At 37.5% G+C, this 23,625-nt stretch overlaps 2 protein-coding genes across 3 annotated transcripts in view; one reads left to right on the top strand and one right to left on the bottom strand.

Moving 5' to 3' along the window:
- LOC139961578 (ATP-binding cassette sub-family C member 9-like) overlaps window positions 1-4,933 on the bottom strand; it is a 42,814-nt gene extending 37,881 nt beyond the window's left edge. Inside the window, exon 1 of the mRNA XM_071960883.1 lies at window positions 4,784-4,933. The gene's annotated coding sequence lies outside the window, so the exon portion shown is untranslated. The remainder of the gene's footprint in view (window positions 1-4,783) is intronic.
- LOC139961579 (solute carrier family 23 member 2-like) overlaps window positions 1-18,971 on the top strand; it is a 29,591-nt gene extending 10,620 nt beyond the window's left edge. For both annotated transcript variants that reach the window (XM_071960886.1, XM_071960885.1), the window contains exons 4-13: window positions 900-991; window positions 2,237-2,298; window positions 3,749-3,930; window positions 4,598-4,694; window positions 4,987-5,143; window positions 10,339-10,592; window positions 11,768-11,897; window positions 12,793-12,936; window positions 14,294-14,389; window positions 14,818-18,971. In XM_071960886.1, coding sequence (XP_071816987.1) covers window positions 900-991; window positions 2,237-2,298; window positions 3,749-3,930; window positions 4,598-4,694; window positions 4,987-5,143; window positions 10,339-10,592; window positions 11,768-11,897; window positions 12,793-12,936; window positions 14,294-14,389; window positions 14,818-15,020 — 1,417 coding nt within the window. In that variant the 3' untranslated portion in view covers window positions 15,021-18,971. The remainder of the gene's footprint in view (window positions 1-899; window positions 992-2,236; window positions 2,299-3,748; window positions 3,931-4,597; window positions 4,695-4,986; window positions 5,144-10,338; window positions 10,593-11,767; window positions 11,898-12,792; window positions 12,937-14,293; window positions 14,390-14,817) is intronic.
- The last annotated feature ends 4,654 nt before the right edge of the window (window positions 18,972-23,625 follow it).

Genomic DNA, 23,625 nt, shown 5'->3' on the forward strand with positions numbered 1-23,625 from the left:
ACCGGTAAGCCTTCTATTCGTATGAGGCCTAACGCTCATATTATCTGATAGGCTGGCGGTAGCTTATAAAACAAGGTTTCCACAATTTTTCAAAATCGCTCAACCGCGTAATGTTAACCAGAATGCAAAATGCATTGAGGTTTCGATGACTTCAGTGCACTAGATTTCTGCTTGTTAGTGTAAGCAGAACTAGCTGTTACAACAGAAATGGCCCGAACCACCATTTTGATACAATAATACTATGGCATGATAAACACAGGTCAGTCAACTGTACGTGGCTATACACACCTCAACCAGAAACGATAGGGGTCTTGGAGGTTCAAGTACATTTGGGGTCACTAGAGGTCAAATTTTGAAAACCTTGTAAGCACGATAACTCAAGAAGGGAAGGTTGGACGAAATCTCAAATTTAATATGTAGTTGTGACACGTTCAGTTAAGACATTATCGTGAGCAACAACGTGGTAAAACAGCAGCAACAACGTTAGTATAGACAGCAACAAACTTAGTTTAACGAAATATGGTTGATCTATTCGCGTTCCATAGTATTCGCTATGACATTAGTTGTTTGTTGAATACACATTCAAGGAGTACTATAAGAGGTGGATGTTATAGGGGGCACGTGACATGACCCTATATGAACTTATGCGTTTTGTTGGAGGGGGGGGGGGGGTAGCGTTTTCGAGAGTGTCTCCTAACATACGTATAGTATGTCTAGATTTAATTATATAGGATATAAATAATGAATGCTTGTTGGTGTTATTCCTTTTATCTTCAAAGTGACGGTAAACGTTACCAATCATTTTTTAAAGATTTGTCAGTAGAAACAGTTCCCTTCAGCAGGCAGTCAAGGAGACAGAATTATATGTAGTTACTTCCATGGTAACATATCTCTCATAGGTTGCCGATCGTCCAAGGTGCCAGCATGACTTTCGTATTACCTGCAATTGTGATGATGAATTTGCGAGGTCCTTGTCCGACACCTCTGACTGGTGAGTTCTCTCAACGACTTGTTGCACGAGTACAACAGTATGAGTACGAGTACAACAGTATGCGTATGAGTACAACATCATGAGTACGCTTACAATATGAGTACGAGTGCAACAGTATGAGTAAGAGTATAACAGCATGAGTACGAGTACAACAGTATGAGTACGAGCACAACAGTGTCGGCACGAGTACAACAGCATGAGTATGAGTACAAAGTATTGGACGAGTACAACAGCATGAATATGAGTACAATAGCATAAGTAAAAGTACCAACAGCATAAGTACGAGTACGACAGCATTGACAAGAGTACAACAGCATGAAAACGAGTACATCACGAGTACGAGTAACACAGTATGAGTACGAAACGAGGGCGAAATCGAATACAGACTATTATTATTATCTCCCACAACAGATTTGTTTATTAAAATATTATTGTCCCGGATGGTTGAATTGATCTTAATTCGCGACTTAAACAAATTAACAATGTTAAGGGAAACCTACATCTCATTGTCCTAAACATAACCGTGATGTCGTGATTTACTATGAATCAGTTGGATACCTTTTGGTAGTCACGTCAGTGCGTGAGTGGTACGCTATCCTTTATCGATGCTACTCTTAAAGGGACGTTTCGTTGGCAGACAACGTGACAGCTATACGGAAAAGAAAAATAGTCCAAACCGTTAGTTGAAAATCCCATCTCACAATCATGTACATAAGACAAGGTACGGTTAATTGATTGGAATCTATTTTATTTGTATAAATCCTCAATTCTTGCCCGGAGTGGATCATGTAGGAGGTCTGTAATGTCATAACGCTGAACGTTCATCGAAAAATCTACTTCCCTATGGTAATGTTCTTGTTGATTTATCTTTGGAACTCCGGAATGTTTTGAATGTTTCCAAACAATGTTCTCTGTTTTATTAATATTTCATCAAAATCACATCAATTACTCTACTGCTGCCAGATGCATTCAAAAAATTACCACCAAATTTGAAAAGTTCATATATTCGCCATACAAACTTCTAAGAGTATATACATTTGACCTAAAGGTGTAGACAATTTTCATTATTTTTTTCAGAAGCAATCAACATTGACTGGAATATCTCTTTGTTTGATTCGTCCTATAGGTTACATGAGGCACTGCAAAACTCAAACATTACGATGTAATTTCTCTTATCGCAGACAATAGATGTCTTCTGCCGAATTATGTTTTCTGTTACTCTCTTTTTTGATAATCCTATTTCAGCGAATGCTACCGAAGAGGAGATTCAATATGTAAGAGAAGTGGCGTTCGAGAGGATACGCGAGGCATGTAATATGTTACAACTAAATTTACAGTATATGTCCAATTATGTTTACTATCAAATTATGAATATCTTTATTGATCCTCAGTCTTTGTGTAAATTCATCGTCAACTTCTCAAAATTCCTACACAAATGACTACACCAACCTCATGTCGTCTTCCCCAATTTCTCCAGTAAATGGACCACTGGCCTCAAAAGAATTAACAAGTTGTTGACAGGGGTCATCAATATTACAAACTAGTTCTTACATTCGTTGTGTGTAACTGCCTTCATTATTTTCCTTTGGTGTTTCACTTCTTCGTCCTCTTATTGTAAGCCTTTTCATATGTATCATACCACAATTATTACTTGTAATATATGTTTCCCGAGAGGTTAAAAGTCCTAAAATAATAGAATGCAGTGATTGCTTTTGGCATATTTTCAGATACCATAATTGCATTTTCTTCTTATTTGTTGAAGAGCATAAATCAAAGTACATATGGTGCGATCATGAAGGATGGAATATTATTAAAGCATTTTATAATTTCCGAGGGAGCAATCGAAAGGATCATAATTAAGTTTGGTAAACTTGCGTGTCCTCTTCTGTCTTAAACTCTATACTGTCACTGTATGGAAATGTGTGCCAAGATAGGCCAAACCATCAGCTATTATATGGTGTGTGGGATATGCCAGTTGAAGAAAAAAAAAACTGTTTATGCTTTACGGAGTTTGAAAGCCGACGAACTTAGTTTATACTTTCGATGGATTAATTACTTGTGGTACGATATAACATCTTTGTCTCTATCTCTAGCTATATCTTAAGTGCAATAATTTGACGTAATACCACAATTTCGTACAAAAGATTGCATCTTATTCTGTACTCCTACATATCAGATGATATGATAAACACAAAACTGATCAGAAATAATAAAGTTCCTTGAGAGTATACATGCTGATCAACATGCATACTATATCATCCAGTCAGTTGGGCCGTCATGAACGAGTTCGCAAGAAGTGATTATATAACAGGTATCGTCACCGGTATGGGAGATTTAGGGTAAAGTAAATTGTCTCCATTAAACGACGGTTCGTATCTGTCCTAATTTTGTGTAAATATAAGTGGGCCTGGCGTTTCGATCCTAGCAGGATCTTCTTCAGATTGCTAAGATCGAATCGTCAGACCCACTTACTTTTGCACATTCTCTTACACAGGCTCTTTAGTAGACAAGCAGTTTGCTAACAGTTTTGTTCTATTTTGTACTGATTCTAGCAGTGTGCTGAATGACTATTTAAAAATCTATTTCATCCCCTTTTGCAATACTTCACTGGTATACTGAAGGTTTGACAGAAATACTAAAGAGAGGAAACATTTGCCGCAGATGCCAGTTCGTTCGAATCAGTTCGTTCGCTTTGTAAATATCAAACATATCAAATTAAGTATTTTATTTATTGTCCTCGGGTTTTCTCCTATGTAGATACAAGGATCGCTTTGTCTAGCATCGTTAGTACAGCTTGTGGTTGGTTTCAGTGGAATTGTTGGTTTACTCCTTCCATTCATTGGACCAATTACAATTGCAACAGAACTTATACTGATTGCAATACCCCTGATACCCATAGCATCAGATGCGTGTGGAACAAATTGGGGCATATCTTGCATGTAAGTAACTTAAAGGACTTATATTAAAATCACAAGACATTGACAGGGGCGGTGGAAGAAGGTTCAACTAGGAGGGGAGTCATTACCTTCCAGAGGCAGTGATATATGAGATTTTCATCTAATTTTACACTGCAAAAAGTTACCTCAAAACTTTCTTACAAAATGAACCCGCTGTGTATTCCGTACCGCATATTCCACTGCTGGAATTTTTTTGTTCAATATAAGGCCGAGTACTTTTTAAGTAAAGAATGGAAAAGTGTACTTTAGAAAAGGACAATTCTTACATATGTATAGGGGCTACTTGAGGTTTTCAACAATTCTTGGGTACGTGCTTCGTGTGACTGTCCCCTGGGTACACTGAGGACTATAAATAATAACAGACTAACGAAAAATCTACATATATTCTACTCTGTTTCATCAAGCTCCGGCCATTCAATAAAAAACGACAATAATTTTACGATAATGTGTACCCTACTGGTCAAACTGATATGTGCATATATATAGGTTACTTTAGTGGTAGTATTTACATTAAAGAAGCAAAGCGCCAACAGTTTCAGTCGAACTTGAAAATAAGTTTGATTCATTGAAAAGCAGTGTTTTGTGTTAGTGTTTCCACATGAAAAGTTTTACTCTATTACTCAAAGCCCATTGTCTCTTTCCTTTCTAGATGCATCTTTTTCGTCGTGCTATTTTCGCAGTTTTTAGACAAATATGATATACCTTGCCCGAAAAAGAAGAAGTTCGCTTTATTCACCTTTTTCCCGGTAGGACACTTACATTCTCCACTAGTTTTGTTTATGTAACTTCAAAAATATCTTATGATTAGTAGCCTATGCTCTTTTGACATACCTACCCCAATCCAACCGCTTCACTACCCATCGCCTCTCCCTGGTCGCAATCAGCTCCTAAGAGAAATTGTTAACATAATAGGTTTCTAAAAATTCCATCCTTGCAGTGTTATCACTTCGGTGGTAAATGATTAAATACGAAAGCAGGAAACATTTGTTAAGTCATACACAACTCTGCCTAGTGCTACGAACATATTTTCATTTCCAGATATTATTAGCAGTTGGCATAACGTGGGTGTTGTGTCTCGTATTGACGATAACGAATGTGTTCCCAGAAGACCCATCAGAATACGGGTACAAGGCGCGAACGGATGTTTACACACAGGCAATAAAGGACTCGGTTTGGATCAGGATTCCATATCCCGGTTAGACTATTATATTTTTCATCCAGTTGGGGCCACCTTTGACTGTGCTTTGATGTCCCGGCTCAAAGCTCTCGTACTGACAGTACAAACAGTATTAACATAATGTAGGTTTCTGGCAGATCAAGGCTTGGCACTGTTCATACTGTCAGTACGAGTACTCTGAAACATGATATGGGAAGTACCGGTACCACTTATCCACAGGTTCTACTAACCCTATGACAAGCCATTTTACACTTTAACGTCTATACTTAAGGATAGTTTCAAATAATTACAGATATCAGTAAATCGTTTAGTGATATCATTAAAACCAAGTTCAAAATATATCGGTAAACCAATTTATGAAATCAATAAATGAATCAAATTTGTGATACCGAAAATTGATTTCTTGATATCATTAAATCATTTCATGATATCAAGAAATCATTTGCAGATATCTATAACGCAATTAAAGATATATGTAAATATGGCGTTGTACATATAAAACAATTCCATTATATTCAATGATATCATTAATTCGAATTAAGAATAGGTACATATCGACGAATCGAATTGATAGTATCATTAAATATGGCGGAATTCTTGATACGTACGCCATACCTAAAGATATCAACATTTCGAATTAGTAGTATATGTACATATCGTTAATGGGAGATTCCATATGTGTCGTAAGGGACAATTCGGAGAAATTTTTTCTAATTCACACTCGTAATTGCTAATGATGTTCCATATGCTAGATAGTGAGGAGGGAGGTTGTATTCTAAGAAAACTAACTATAATAACAATTAAATTTATCAACATTATTAGTGGGAATAGGCTATTTAAGGAACAGTGACATGTCGTACAGGGCACTTCACTGATATGACTTTTCTTTCTTTTTTTTTGGCAGAAAGTGAAAGGTTCTGTGAAGTGGCTGCAGATATTCACTTAAATTTGCCTAAATTTAATTAACAACATATTGATGTAACTATCAAATGCATATTAAGACCTAATAAAACAGTCTTATCGGCAGCGCAGAGTCCATAAATCAGTTTGTCGCACAGGACATTAAAAAAGCCTGTCGTACGAGACAATTTGTCTATTGACCTACATCTTAAAGTTGGAAAAGTGTACATTATCCACTCCCTTTTCCATGTTACTATATAAATTGAAACCACAAGTTTTGGATGTCGCTTAAACATTCAAATTAGAGCGTTTTAAATATGTCATTGGTGGGGTTAGAGTCCATTAATCAGTATGTATGTCGTACGAGACATACAAAAGGCAAGTTGTACAGGACATTTGTCAATACGCACGTCGAGCACATAAACCAGCATGTTGTAAGGGAATTACAGTAGTATAAAAAAATGCCATACGAGATGTTTTGTTTGTACTCTAAACAGTATCAAACAACTGTACTTCCGACCTGTCCCTATTCATTTCCGTTTTTATTTTACATGTAATTAGTAAAACATGTTGATCTTATAAGTAAAATAGAACATTAAAATTGTTAAGTTTGTCATTGGTGGGTGGAATGCAAACATCAACATGCAAGGAACATCAAAAATGCATTGTACAGAACAATTTGTCGGTACTTTTCACAATTGCAAAGGAAAACTCCATACAGAATATCTATATAAAATATGTCAATATATCTAAATATTCTGCTATTTCAGCAATAGGACAAAAAAAAAGCAACAGTGGACATCTAGTTCGATATTAGCTATAGTGTAGAATCATAGTGTAGATACAGTACTCAGTTTTCCAAACTAGGATTTTGATTTTTGATTTGGTTCAATCTGCAAGCAGCTTAATAAGTGGTGAGCCCTACAGTGAAGCAGGCATATACGGTACATAACCCTTGGCATTAAAGGCGAGAGTGAAGCAATAAAAACTGTGTACAGTAACCAGGTCAAGTTTATCAAACAGCAAAGAACTCTAGTATGCACTGCGGCTTGCCTGCTTTTTCTTATAAGTTGTACGGAATTGTCACTACTACTGACATTAATGTCAGTAGTAGTGACAATTCCGTTAGGGATGGTACACAGTACGTGCCTACCATGCAATTAATGTACACTATAGACTCAATCAAGAACTGTTGCACGGGTCTTTATTGTTAATTAACAATAAAGACCCGTGCAACAGTTCTTGATTGAGTCTATATTGTACATTAATTGCATGGTAGGCACGTACTGTGTACCATCCCTAACGCAAAACATGTCCGTCTCTCAAAATTCTAAACTGTCCTTTCTTGCGCAAAATCTATTCATGATACGTCAAAGGTTGTGTTTCAATTCAAATTTGAAAATAATTGATTTGAAAGTTAAGTCACATTTTGTCCGTCCCTCAGAGAAAAAAAAATGTTCACCGCCCCTCGTGGAACTTCGCTTGATGATCTAATTGTGATTAAGTTCTTGTTTATGGTTGATAATTAAGATGTACTCTTCTTGTTTCATTACTGTTCAGATATACCAGGAAATATAACTTTCAAGGTTTTAATAAAACAATTTCAACATTTTCATTTATATTGATGTCTTTACCTTACGCACAAAATTGGCCCCTATAGTTAATTAAACGGATGCAATATCTTATTTTAAATCAAGACGAATTTACCAGAGTATGTATTATTAACCATAAATAGTAATTTAAGTAAGAATTTTTTACTAGGATATTTTGACGGAGAATTGGAAAACGCTCATCATTCAATTTCTTCAAGGTTGACCTTCTGCATATTTGTCCATAACCAAATTTAAAGAATTACTGTAAATGTAACATCAGTTTTAGAGTATTAAATATGGCAGAATTCTTGGATATGTATGCCAAATTTTAAGATATAAAGAATTCGAATTAGGGAATGTACACATTGTCAAATCGAATTGATGATATTAAATATGGCGGAATTTCTTGATATGGAGGCTATATTTAAAGATATAAAGAATTCAATTTGTGGTATGTACATATGGTTAAATAAAATTCGTGATATGCACATTGGCCTATGATTGTCCATCGCATTGATAATATCATTAAATATGACGGAAATCCGGATATGTAGGTCAGTTTTAATGATATCTGTTATCCATTCACTGATATCTGTAAAAGAATTTTTGATGTCATTAATAGTATTAGTGATATCTGAATATAAAAATATTTTGAGATATCAACAAAATTAAAGATTGATATCAAAAATTTGATCCAGTGATATCATAATGACAACATTTTATGATTTAAAAAGTCTCATCAGGAAGATATCTTGATATAACTAATTTAAGATATCGCTAAAAATATAAGATATCATTAAACTTTTTAATGCTATCTGTAATTATTTGAGGATATCCTTTGATAGAGATTAAAAAGTAAACGGCTTGCCATGTAGCCCTCCATATACATATTCATCGGCGATGTTCTGAGTATACATTTGAGTTTTGATCTTGTTCTATGCATCTTTCAGTGGTTGCTGTATACGCTTACTGCTGTGTGATAACAATAATCTAATGTTTATTAAAAACAACACAGGGGACACATAGTCACCGAGTCAACCATGTACTGCATCCCGTAGCTTTTGCAGCATAACCAGATAACAAAGTATAAGTAAAGTTGCACCGAGAGTTGGCAGTTAACCGTTTCGGTGTACTTATTTTATTATCTTGAAATCTATACCTTCACAAAACTCCAGTTCATAGTTCCATAGTTTCTCTGCATGTGTGCATGCCCGCTTAAAAACTGGTTTCTATAGAAGCAATGGTTTAAAGCACGCCTATGAATACCTGCAAGGATATATCTTATGGTTCACCACCCATTATCGCTTCTCGGCCTTTTTGCTTAGATCACGTGTAGTATCTGTTCCTATTCGAGGGGAATGATGATACACACCCGACGATGATCACACAGTCACAGTCCCGATGAAGGGGACTGGGGTTGAGAGCTGATCAGTCGTTCGGTAGTTTGGTTTTCGTGCCCAGGTTCTTTCCTGGGCGACTTTTTCTTAAATAGTACCACCCATTATCCATCAGTTTTACAGCTCTTTTCCACACGGTGTTAGGTGTGAAGTTTCGTGTAAGCCAGTGGTTTGAATACATATCTAGGAAATACTATGTACATTGTTTGCAAGTGGATATTGCAGGAGTTCCGATGAACGAGTTTTTATACCTGAACAACACTTACTATATTCCTACTAACACACAAATTGTACTATTACACTTTGGTCTCCATTAGATCATCCTTGTGCCATTGTGAGATTTGTGGGAAGGGAGAGACATGGCGAATAGTTCCGACCTAATTATCACATTGATTGAGGAATGCAGACTAACATGTAATCATATACAGAACATTGGATTTTTAGAGTTTCACAATATAATTTACATGCAGTGTCACATTGCTTTGTACGTGAATTTACGCTTTAAAAGAAATACGTAATTCTTATTTCAATCCAGTTGATTTTTTTTCATTAGGGAGTTGAACAGTTGAGAATAAAACATTAATAACTACTAATCTCATAGCACAATGTTTGAGCTCCTTTTATGAGTTACAAGAGTCTTTAAGAGCCTGATGGGGCTATAGCGCCTACAATAGTCAGTCACTAACCGGAGGAGGGGGGGGGGGCGTTTTATACTGTCCTCCATTCTTCAGAAAGTGGGGACGTGTCCCCCTACCCCTCCCCATTATTGACGCCCATGTATGTGTAGGAAAGCCCATAACAACGTTACACTGCAGCAGGCTTAGATGCAACATGGTGCTATAAATGTCTATCATATTACTACATTTGTGAGTAGTCTTTTATTTTTAGCCTGTGTTTGTTATTAAAGTTGAATAATCATTATGGGGAATTTGTGGGCAACTTGATTAAAGTGGCGTGGCAATTGCCTGGGCTTGATAACTCCTTTCCAACATATTTTGTCGTTTTTTCTTTTATGTTTTAAAATGCACTTGTATGCTACTTTGTTTTGACAATGGTTGGTCCATAGCTTAAATGGTGTGAATACAACCGACAGGTCCAGACCCAACCTCTGTGACTGACTAAGATGATCTTCGTAACTTTAAGTGATCAAACATTCTTGGGGTTTAAACCTGTCACTAACTTCCAGGCTATTTCCTGCAGCCATAACATTCATTAGAAATTTTCTCCATGAATTATTTCCATGCTATTTGAACCAATACCAATTAGTGCTATCTGACACTGCGAATGGTAAATCGTTGTTCGCCTTCTTCTTTTAATTTCATAGGTCAATGGGGGTTTCCAACAGCCTCTGCCAGTGGGTTTATCGGCATGTTAGCTGCCATCATTTCCGGTATCGTGGAATCGGTTGGTGATTACCACGCATGTGCTTTGATTGGTGGGGCTCCACGACCACCAGTTCACGCCATTAATCGTGGTATCGGCTTCGAGGGACTTGGGTGTTTAGCAGCGGGTTTGTGGGGTTCTGGCGCTGGTTATACTTCTTACAGTAATAACATTGCAACCATAGGACTCACAAAGGTAAGAGTTCATTTGTCGCCCTTATATTTTCCCCTAATTTGCCATAAATTGATAAATCTCAAACATTTAGGGCATATAGCAAAAGCGTGCTCAAAAAGCATCGAATAAGAAATTTGTTTCAAATTTGACAACTTCAGCGGAATATAAATGTTCCTGTTAGCTTATCGTATATTATTTTCCTTTTTGTTTTATTTACTTTAATTGTTTTCCAAACATGTTAAGATCAGGTTCAACGCTATGTGATGTAACGGGACGGATGGAGCGTAGCCAGGATTATGTTAACCAACATAGACAATAACTAGGATAACGTTAGAAAATTGTTAACCAGGATATTTTCACCAGATATTTTTTGAGTGCAGTTACTGTAAATTGTAAATGTCGTCTGTCTGTTTCTCAAAAATCTTTGGGTTTTTCCATCAGTGTACGTTCTGAGATGAACAAAGATGTCAAATCTTTTTCATTTTTATAAACGGACTACGAACGATGAAGAGAAGGTTAGAAGAAGAAAGGGTTGCACACGAAGATACAAATGTGCTTAGTAGGAGAACTACTAACATTATTGTCAATGCGGGGGGTGAACCTATGCCTAGTGATGCCACATGGATATGTTATGAAACCTCCAGCATCTTACAAAAAACATATTGAATACAATTCTCTATACCAAAATTCTAAAATCCCTACGAAGAAAATGTTAAGGTAGAAAATCTCTACCAAAAATCCAAAGCTATAGTGCAAACCATGGTGCAGTAGTGAGTCATACCATGAGAAGAGAAAACTCCATGGTCATACTCGATAAAATATCAGTAACAATCTGAAATAGGGCCGTATCGATTTCTCAAACCTGGATCTAAAAATGAGAAGCCCCCAGTGAGAGTAAAAATATCGCCTATTATCGAGCGTTCAACCTATTTTGCGCAAGTGTCCTATCATAAAGGCACCATGCAAATATAACTTTAATGACTATGAGCCTATATGTACTAAGTCTTGTTCATTTTATTTCTACTTTTGGTTTGAGGGGTAATAGCAGAATCTCTAGAAGGGGGAAAGGAGGGATCACAAATTTGCATTAAAGTTGCACATAACATACTGTACGCGAAAAAGACGTGTTCTTGTGATATGAATAACGAAAGAGACGTTTTTTTTTCTCTCTCTCCACCTTTCCCTTTGTATCGCAGATAGCGAGTCGTGCAGTTATTTACTTTTCTGCTATTTTATTCATCATTTCTGGTATTTGTGCTAAGTTTACATCCTTCTGCGCTGCCCTTCCGGAACCGATCATTGGTGCTATGATGGCAACCACATTTGGTATATATATACAACATTATAGCTTTTTCGTCCATTCTGGTTTTAGGTTAGAATAATTTTGTAGAAAACAAACTCTTTGTATTCTCTTGTACATTCATAGTATTCTGTTTCCATTAAATAACGTACAGTTGTCGTTCAGTACCATAACAATAGAAAAGAATATGGATGCCAGTGGTGATAGGGGTGCAGGAGCGTATTTTAGGGATGTATTGTAGAACGTTTACTAGGAAGCATTTTAGGAATTATTGTACGACCTATTTTAGGAAGTATCTTAGGAAGCATTTTAGGACGTATTGAAGGCAGTAATTTAGAATGATGGTAAGTTATAGCGTTGTTTTTTTAACCTGTTTGTTACGACTCATTCGTCGATGTAAGTATAATCCTTTATTGTAATAGCATCAAGTTAGCACTATTATCTTGTGTTGCACAGGGCAAACCTATGAAAAATGCTACTCGTTTTGCTTTAGCTCTTTCCAAAAGTTATACTCGTTCCAGTGCCGCCAACATTGCTTCTTCTTCCTTAGGGGATTTCATTTTTCTCTTTCAGAGGTTTGTGAGTAAATGGAATGTCGGAGGTCGCAATACGTCCTAAAATGCTCCTTAATGTACGTCCTACAATACCTCCTATAAGACTTTCTTAAATGTCATATTACTTCACTTTGCAGTACCATACTAACTATCCCCTGCATTCCAACATTGAATGAAATTTTGTGGTTCACAACAGAGACGAAGATGCATGGCCCTGCAAGCATCAGTATCAAGCTCAGCATTTTATACAGAAGTGTCGGGAAAACTATTTTACGTCTTCGATATTTCTCTCTCTTTCTCTTGCGTTCTTTTTTTACCATTATTTTCAGTCTTGCTTTTTCTTTCATTCTTTGTTCATTTCTATCAGGAATGGTGGCATCCATTGGTTTCGCAAACCTTAGCTATGTAAAGGTGAACACTTCCAGGAATTTGTTCATCTTGGGTATGGCAGTGTTTGCGGGGATAGGCGTACCTGATTACCTCATCAAGAATCCGGACGCTCTTAACACAGGTTAGAGATATTTGTCAGCCAGAAAACTACAAATCTTGAATGTTATACAAATAAATGTGAAAATAAAAAATAAATATGTTGACAGAAGCATTCATCATATCGGGAGAATTAAGCACACATAAGTCTTAATCCGGTCGCCGTCAGCCCGACTAAACAAGACGGAAAATTCAACTCTTAACAGTCTGTGATCTAGTTTAGGTAATCTTCAAACCCCAAACTAATACAACGGACTCCTGAATGCGCACTGAACGACTAATGAACGCACACTCAACTATACATACCTTTTCAATTTACGTCAAACTCAGTGGCGGAGCGTCCATACAGTCAGGGAGGGGGAGCGGATGACCCCCCCCCCCCGACGGACTCAAATGGACTGCTGGCGCCCTTCTCAGCTCTTTACCACTTTTTACTTATTCGCGATTATTGACTTTTTTATTGCGCTCTCATCTACCTATTGACATTTGTCACATTTTGTTGGTGTAATTTGGCGATGACACCTATTAATTCTTCGTTTATCTGCAAATTAGCCAGGCCCGGAAATGGTCATTTTCGGCGATCTAGGGAGTATCTATACTCAAAAACTTTCTGTACGCTACGCGCCAACCTGTGGTGGCGCTCCGCTTACATAGTGTCAAAAGCGCCCCTATAGACCATTCTCGCCCCTCCTGACTAATACCTCTAGCTCCGCCACTGGTCAAACTGGGTGATTATGAGGATGACTATACAACAGTATCCTCAATGATTGGTTTTATTTGTTGAAACAGTACAACTTGGTAAATTATGAACCACCTCAATATGCACGAAGCAATCATAAAGCACTGCGAGTCATGATTGCAAATGGTAACTCAACTAGGACTGCATATACACTGTATTGCATTGCGCGTGGAGTGCTTGTAGTTTTAGAAAGAACTTTTCGGTTGTTCATGGTGTTATTTCTTGGGCGAACAACACACCATGCCAGGGAGTATGGCCTGTAGGTACCTAGAAAGTGAGGGCGCTTGTAAGTGCCGTGACAGGCTTAGAATAAGTTCGCTACGCAGCTAGCCTGTGAAACTGCAAATGTACAGACTATATGAAACTCTAAGTTTCAACGTCCAGCCATCTAGGTATCATTCACTTAGCCAGGCATGCCAATATTATAGCGCGCACGCGCACTGTATACAATATCTAATCCCTACGGTTACAAGCGGCAGTTACCACAATTATAATCGGTGAGCTATCTGCGCTTCCATTTTGTGAGGGCGTACTATAAGTAATTTAAACTGACTTTGGGGGAATACAGTCTCTCAGTAAAGCTTATATAAGAAGACAGAGTCCTTCAAACTATGTATAAATCTCTTTACATTGTTAACTCCAGGATCAGATGTTTTAGACCAAGTGTTGGAAGTTACTCTCGGGAGTAGCATGCTTATCGGAGGAATAACTGCTTGCCTCCTCGATAACTTTGTAAGGGGTAAGTATTCCCATAATTAATTAATGCAATAAATTCTTCGTATAAAAGAAAATTGTTTTCAGTTAATTATAAACTAAACATATATACAACATATTCAGTCATCTAATGATTTTCCAATACGAAGGGCTTACAGCCCTACGGTGGCAATTCCGTACGTTGGGTGTCCCAAAAGAGGAGATATATATATGAAAACGGCATTTTGGTTGAAACCCAGAATTACGTGGAATAACTTAAAGGGGTAAAAAAAATGTATGCATAATAACAAAATGCAGAGGCTTTTAATTCATAGCTTTTCTGAGATATGAAAACTATCAATATTTTAGTTGAATTCACGTCTGAGTTATTCTTCTGTTCTATGTTGATACTATTTATAATTATATGTACAAACAGTAAACATATATCTTTCTCTTTCATAATCGTTGCTACAGGTACACCTGAAGAAAGGGGAATAAACTGGGGAACTGAGGAGAACCAAACCACCGAAGATTCACCCTGCTACAACCTACCATTTGGAATGGCTTGGATCAATGGAGTACCCTTTTTGCGACGGTTACCTTTCAGTCCAACATTCACTGGATTCAAGAAAATTTCATCCTTACCTTGCAGAAGGCAAGCTCTTTCTAGGATTTAACACCTGTAACCCGGCAGTTCGACTCCCAATAAACCTTCGATGTATGAAACTAATTTATTTACCCCCCCCCCCTTTCCTCTAATTGGGAGAGGAGGGCGGTAGAGGACAACTCTATGGATTGATTAACGATGAACTCTAATATGCATATATCATAGAAATTGAAGTAGCGAGAATGACGTCATGCGACTTATAGTGAAGCCACACAAGTTGTATGTATGTGTGTATGTATATGTGATCTTCCCGCAAGCAGGAACTCGTATATGTGATCATAGCATGTATATGTGATCTTCCCGCAAGCAGGAACTCGCGAGTTGACATAAATCACTCGACATGGTGGTATCGCGTGCCGCACTTAGGTGCCAAAATCGTCAAAAATGCGGCATTGGACTGCAGTTTCACATGTTATTCTTAAGAAGCGATCGTAGAAGCAATTACATAGGAATCTAATTACTTTAGTAGTGTCGTCTGCTCAGCTGCTGCATTCACTGGATATAGTTAGCCTAGGTCCCTAGACTGGCTACGGCTGTCCTTTCGGATGCGATATGACTAAAGCCTATTGACAAAAATTATCACCACCTCATTTTACTATAAACTGTATCCCTAACGATATATCCACAGAATAACATGGGATGACGGTTATGATGTCCTTGGCTTATCACTAACAATCCATGAAAATAGGTTTATCCTAACTTAGGCCTATGTACATGTACGTAGCCTTGCCCTTGGTCTAACTTAGGTTAGCCTAGGTCATAACTTAAGTGTAGAATATTTTGGGTCTATTAACATATCTAGACTTATGCAATATTCAAACACATTCTACATTTGCAACATATTCACAACACTGATTTTAAGGCCTAATGATATTCACTAACCATGTTCGGACAAAGCCTTAAAGGATTGGTTCAGGTGTCTGACATGTCTATCTTGTATGAAAGAGCGCAAAAAGTCAAATAGAATAGCGAAGAAACTACCAACTAACTATGTTTAGGAGATATCACGCTTTGAGTATATATTTCTTTGAAAATGACTGGTGTAGAAAGACTAACTGTGAGGGTGTGATGTCACATCCTCACTTTCTGAACATGTGTGAATATATTTCAATAAAAATTAATTAAATTTGTTCACAAATCTAAACAAATCGAATAAAAAATTCTTCAGATGTTAAATCTCTGATACTTCCCTTGACAAATATGAGATCCACTTGACATATCTTTTGGTTTTAAGTCATAAAATCTCACAAAACATTTTAATAAAATAACAAAGACTTTTCAGAATTGTGAGGATGTGACATCACAGCTAGTCTGATTTCAGCAGTTATACACAATCAGATAGAACTTTAAACTTGAATATTTCCTTAACGGAATAAGATATTTGAACAGTTTCTTCATCATTGTGTTTCTTTTATTGTCTTCTTTAATAAAAGATAAACATGTAGACACCTGAACTAATCCTTTAAAGTCAAAACGACACACTCAAGCCACTACTCGTGCTAACATCTCATCATTTGATGGCTGTGACTGAATGTAGACATGCATCAAACTTTTTGCACTTTCACTACATGAGGTAGGATGTGTTATCTTGCATAAACTACTACCCACTTTGCAACATTAACATTAAACTGAGAACTGCATGCACAGACTAATATGGAAGTATTACACAAAAGTAGATGTGTGTGGGAATGGGGGGGGGGGGGGGGTTCACGACATTTTCCAGGGACAACTGTGACACTATCTGAGTGGAGCACTAAAATACTACAAGGAAGAAAAATGTTTGCAAAGTGCCTCTCAGATACCGCAAATGACACTTTCCAGACATTAAAGGTTGCACAAAACACTACTCGAGTCATTAGAGGCGAATACAAGTTTTCAAAGTTGATTCTTAGGTCAGGAGTATAGTACTTACCATTATGGTCGCAATTACATGTCTCCGTTTGTGCAAAGTACACCATACTCTTAAGAAAAACGGGTAAAATCAAAATTCAAAGTCGAATGCACGATGTATGCATGAAAACGTACAAATGATCTGGCTTTTTGCCGTACAACGTAAAGCGCCCTGACAATTTTTCAAGGCTTCACTGTGCGATACACTGTGTCAGCATTCTTCATTATAAGAAAACCTTTCGTTTTAATTTAAATGATAATAGGATAACAAGACCTAAGTTCGCTATAACAACAAAGAGATTCGACGGAATGTTCGAGTTGCAGCTAGTAGCTAAGTGGAAACATACAACATACGCATAGAATATTCGACATATGGTATCGGTGTATAAAATTGAATTTCATTTGTAAACAGTTTGATACAGTGGTAAATGGTCACTCTTTGTGTATTATAGTAACAGGACTCTGTGGTATTTCTCTTTAATGTTTCGTTCTTTCCCTATTTCTTTTCTTTCGGTTGCTTTCCTGCCGATTATTCTAGCTTAAGTTTAAATCGAATGACAATATTACTATTCTCATTGTATTAACGGTGACTAACAACCGTTTCGAACTGGGTTAAAATATATACGTAAAGCAGATCTTTTTCGTAACTTTATCTTTGAAGGCATCCTATACCAACAATTAAAATTATCGTGTTACCAGGTGAATTCCAGGTCAGGTCGATGTTTGCACACATACCGACTACTTGACCGTAACACTATCAGTACGCCGCGCTTCAGCTTTCTATGACTGAAAATAAAACGACACCATTGTTTGTCATCAAATCCCAATGCTTCTTCTTTTGAGCAATTACTTTATTTGATTTTGTGTTTCTCTCCTTTTTTCTGTCTCAAAATAAATAACACATGAAGATTTGCAGCTCAGCTCTACAACATTATGATTGATTATCAATTGTCTTAGCTGATAAATGGCTATAAGAATACAAAGAATACAATCGACTGTATATAAACAACCCGTCTACAAACTACACAGTGATTTGCAATTGGGTTAAGCTTCAAAACGATCTTACTAAGCAGCAAACACAAACAATAATTGTAGCCAATGGCGGATCCATGATTTCTCGAAAGAAGGCCGCAACAGACTCGCATCGGTAGATTGCAATATCCCTTCTGAAATAGCGACACAACATTGGCGAAAAGTAAGAAAGGACTGCTCACGCGCAAAGCGTACTTAACTCTTACACTGTATAATTTGTCACGCGCAAAGTAATGATTCAGCTAGTTTTTAGTGCAAATAAGATCAGGGGTTCGGGTGGGGGTGGGGGAGTATAAGGTTGTTTCTGAGAATGGCTAAGATGTGCATCATTTTAACCAAATTTTGTAGCACATGGTGCCCTTATTTAAATTAGCATAACAGCCTAGCCCCCCCCCCCTACCTGTGGCCACAACTTGCCCAAAGTTGATTCCTTACCATACATCACAGCAGTTATGAAAAAAAATGATCAGCAATCCGCAGTGATGATGTCTGAATTCTGGCTTACAGTGTATGTGCCATAAGTGATTTCCTCGGGTAGTTCTTCCAGCCTGCCGTACAGTTCAACTGCATGCTTGCCCGGCCTACTCACTAGAGACATAGTCTACTTGATAGCTTTAACTGTACTTCATCAATATAGAAAACCTTTTCAAATTGACTATTCATGGTTATGGTTTCATGATCATGTCATCCAGACGCAGGTACCAAACCAGTTAACATCTACTCATAAAGCGAGTATTTCATGATTGCATGCAAATCTGATACGACCCATCGCCAAGAATTTAGCAGTAATACCAACTTGCAAGCGGAACATAGGTTTTTAAACTGAACCAATTCAATTTGACTTTGATCAATAGATAGATATTTATTCAGCCAATCATATAAAAATACAATGGAAATTGGTTGATAACAAGAGCTCAAAACATTAAAAATTGTAAACAACAAATAAGACGTATAATAATGCACATGGATATGAAAATGTTCCTATAAAATATTAAGATGAACAAAATATAAAATGTACCTTCAAAATATTAAAATGTACCTTCAAAATATTATAAATGCCCTCAAATCCAATATAAAGTCTACGAAGTTTAAAATTGTTTAACAGTTTTGGTGCGCATGGAATATCTTCACAGCAGAAGGATAAAAACTGTCAGTAAATCTTTTAGAATCCCTAAAAGTATGCATTCTTTTGCCTAAAGGCAGGAACCTGAAATAATCAGTTGCTGGGTGGTAATCATTATTCAATATATTTTCAACATGTTTTAATGTTCCCTCTTGGTAGAGTGATTGAAGGGACGGTAGGCCTGTGACAATGAGGCGCTCCGCATTTCTTATGACAGATTCTAGTTGCCAAAGATCATTCTTACTTGCACGACTAAACCAGACTAAAATGTTTAAAGTTAAAATACTTTCAATAATAGCACGATAAAAATTAATTAAAATATTCTGACTGACACCATACGATTTTAGAGCTCGCAAAAAAAATAGTCTCTGTCGTCCCTTTTTCAGTATCTCATCAGTATTTGTGTTCCATGATAAGTTGTCCATAATAAACGTGCCTAGCAACTTAAATGTGTTTACTTGCTTCACAACAGATCCATTTATAATGATAGGGTCCTTTGTATTTTTGTTTCGTCTAAAGTTCACTATTAATTCCTTAGTTTTGTTCACATTCAGAATCAGGTTGTTATCAGTGCACCATTTGGCCAAGAGATCCACTTCGTCACGGTAGCCACTTTCATCTTCGTTGATAATCAAACCAGTCACTGTAGTGTCGTCTGCAAATTTAATGATTCGTGAGTTCTGATCGGCGGCTCTGCAATCGTAGGTTAACAAAGAGTACACTAGCGGTGATAATACAAAACCCTGAGGAGTAGCAGTATAGATGCCAAAATAACAAGGGCGTAGGAACCGGGGGGGCTGGGGGCGCCAGCCCCCCCAGTGAAAAATGTGGAGGGGCGGAAGTATCATTCCGCCCCCCCCCCCGCTTCGCAAGTCAGAAAACCCCTTTTTCATTTCCAAATGAGAAAAAAAATCCATTTGGAGCACCAAATTGCATCTAAGGCCAGGTGAAAATACAAAATTAAGTTTACAAAATGGAGTGAGTGTTGAAGTGTGCTATATTGCACCAAATTGCATCTGAGGCCACCTGGAAATGCAAAAAATTCCAAAGGGGAGGGGGAACCCCCTCCCCTTAGACCCCTCCCCCAGGCCGGCCATCAGTCTTCAGCCCCCCACTCCAAAGTACCTTCCTACGCCACTGCAAAATAATGTTGCCTACTCTAACAGTTTGTTTGCGACATAGAAGGAAATCTAAACTCCATCTACAAATAGACGCAGGGAAGTTGAGGTGTTTCAATAATTTAAAATGTAACCGCGAAGGAATAATAGTATTAAAGTCAGAACTGTAATCTATAAAAAGTACTCGGGCGTAGGAACATTTCTTTTCCAAATGGGCAAAAGTTTCATGTATCCATATGGAAATAGCATCTTCAACTGATCTGTTTGCGCGATATGCAAATTGGGATGGATCGAAATCAGCAGGTAAAATAGTTTTTAGATATAGGCTAAAATAAAGCCTTCGAATGTTTTCATTGGTACAGATGTTAGTGCAACTGGTCGATAGTCATTTTAACATGATATGTTTCCCTTCTTTGGAACTGGAACTATTATTGCATCTTTGAATGACCTAGGAACCTCACATAAGCTAAGTGACCAATTAAAGATGTTCGTATAAACTTCAGCGAGTTGCTCGGCACACATCTTCAGCAATTTGGGGGTGATACCATCAGGCCCAGCAGCTTTACGTTCATTTAGTCGCTTCAATTTATATTTTACCGAATTGACGTCGATATTGAATGGCGCAGTAGCATGTCCGTTGTTCACTGGGAACGGCTGGTTACTATTTCCTCTGTCGAACTGTGCGTAAAACTCGTTGAGCTTATCCGACAATGCTACATCATCAGTGTTTACTGACCTCTTTACCCCTTTATATTGAGTAATTGCCGCGATGTTGGCCCATACCTCTCTCGAGTAAGCGGTCTGAAACTTTTGCTCAATGCGATCCTTCTGGGCTCTCTTAGCGTTCTTAATGGCTTTCCGGAGGTCACACTTTGCTCGGTGGTAAAGATCCGGATTGGTGGTTTTGGTCCAATACGCTTCATCCTTGGCCTTAATTTTGGCTTTGATCACCATGTCACACCATGGCTTGTTGTTTGGGATGCGTAACAGTCTTAGTAGGTATGCAGACATCATGACAGAAGTTTATGTAAGCAGTCACAGTTTCAGTGATCTAGGGTCTTATTTTGACGAGTAGGACAAGTCACACATTGCTTGAATTCGGGCATTGAGCTCCTCAGATTAGCTCGATTAAAATCACCTGCAACAATAGACAAGGTATTAGGATCGGAATTCTCACAATTAGAAATAATCTCATGTAGGCTTTCCACTGCTAAATTTGTGTCTGCACGAGGATGTATGTAAACTGCTGTCAAAGTCACTGATGAAAAATCCAGTGGAAGATAGAACGGCCCACACTTAATCATAATATGTTCCATGTCCTGGGTGGTTCCTTGGGAAATTACCCTTACATCGGATGAGGGAAACAAACTCCACCGCCCTGAGACTTCCCCCGTAATCTGACGATCACGATCATATGCCGATAGATTGTAAACCCCAGTGGTTGTATACAATCAGGATGATCTGAAGTCAGCCATGTTTCAGTTAGGCAAAACACATTGCAATCGCTATAGTCAAGAAAATTTGCAATTCTAGAAAATAACTCACCAGTTTTGTTGTAAAGACTCTGAACATTAGCCAGAATAACACTGGGCACTGGGGCATTACATTGTCTACGACGTAGTTTAACTAGTTTTTCTCCTCTCCTACCCCGCTTACGTTTAGGCTGTTTCCATTTGGCTTCGTTGAACCAATCCACAGAAAATTGACTCTCATTGAGTTGTAAACTACCGAAATCTGAATTGATCTCTTGTCGTATTCGTAACAAATCCTCTCTAGTATATTGCACAAATGTAGACGACACAGACGATGAAAAGACACAAGAGCTCAAGTAATCGTGTCGCTATCAGTCAGCGCCATCTTATGTTACATAGCTAATAAACTCTGATGTGATAATGGGAATTTTAAATGGAAAATCCTTGTGGAAATATAACTGAAGAATCCTTTTAGGCTACAATGTATTTCTCAATTCATTATCAAACAGTGCATAAACAGATGTTTATGAAATTAACGTAAAACTTGCCATAAAAGATCTGACTTATGGGAGCGAACGTTTCACTATTGATGACAAATCGAAATGATATCATGCTGTAATATTTCCAACATTTCAGTTTCCAAGACCTGTATTAAGACCTGTTAAAACTATAAGTTGGTCCAGTTAAGCAGATTATGTGATATGCCTATGACTAAGAAAAAAGGCTGCATATATGGTCCTGTATAGGGAGTCGAATATTCACCAGCGGAACTTATGATATTTAGCAATAGCGCCATCTTTACTCCGTAATGTCTTACAAGCCTTGTAAAGAGCTTATATTTTATTACAAAACTATTGTGTTGTTGACCTGGGCTCGAGTGAAACTCGAGTTATATTTTTCGTGACATGACCTATGCTATAATATTTACTTAAGCAAATATGAACAGTTAATTTTCCTGTTGTTTCATGAAGGATGCAGACCGTGGTTTGAGCTAATATGCTAAGTGAGACTGGGTTAATGGTTTTGCAGTAAATGGTGATATAAAAGTTTTTGATAGATGATTGCCCTGGTGGTACACAGGCAGGGGTGCAACCACATACTCCTCTAGAGGGAAACTAATATGGCTCATATTCTTCGCCCTCTTGCCCTTCCCCCCCCCCTCCCCTCCACAGACACTCAGACAGACAGAATGTTTAAAAATATCCTATTGTAGACTACGTACAGATATAGGCCTACACATATTAAACTAAACAACCTCAACAGTTTTTCAAAACAAGTCAAATATAGCACCATTTTGCATCTAAGCACCATCAATAATATTCTACCAAATTTCTAATTCTTTAGAACTTCGGACCCCAACCCCAAATGGTGATTGTATTTATGAACATGAGATGTAGGCCCCTACGCTATATTACTAGTAAGTATAACTGATCAGTCAAGGTATTCTGAATATTGTATTGTGACTCAATCATAACTTGTGTTTCATAATTTCCCAGTAAAATATGTCACAACTCACATATATAGCTGTACTTTCACATAGGCTAGTATGTTAATTGTTATTGAGAGGGAAGAATCATTACAGATGTCAGTTTCTTTCCAATCCACTTGCATGATTGTATACTTAGTCTTGGTTGTGTTAAATATATCAATGCAGCTGGAGTTCACTGAAGCAGGCCATCCACCAGCCCACAGCACTGCGCGCGCACATACTGCCTTGTTGGACATTTGGCCAAGTCGTTAGTTAATGTGTTGTTTGGTCTGACCTAGGGGCCTAGCTAGTCTAAGTACTAGCTAGCTAGGTATAGGCTAGCTAGTTTGCGAATATAAACGCAACTTAAGTTAGGCTTATACTGGCATAACATCAGCCCATACTATAATTAAGGCCTATATGCCTAAATTTGGCTGACAAAAAAATAAGTATAATAGCCAGTGTTATTGACAATTTTGACTATGCCTAACGTGTCCAGTTCAATTTCTTTA

This window comes from Apostichopus japonicus, chromosome 20, assembly GCF_037975245.1.
Source record: "Apostichopus japonicus isolate 1M-3 chromosome 20, ASM3797524v1, whole genome shotgun sequence".
Classification (NCBI taxonomy): Eukaryota; Metazoa; Echinodermata; class Holothuroidea; order Aspidochirotida; family Stichopodidae; genus Apostichopus; species Apostichopus japonicus.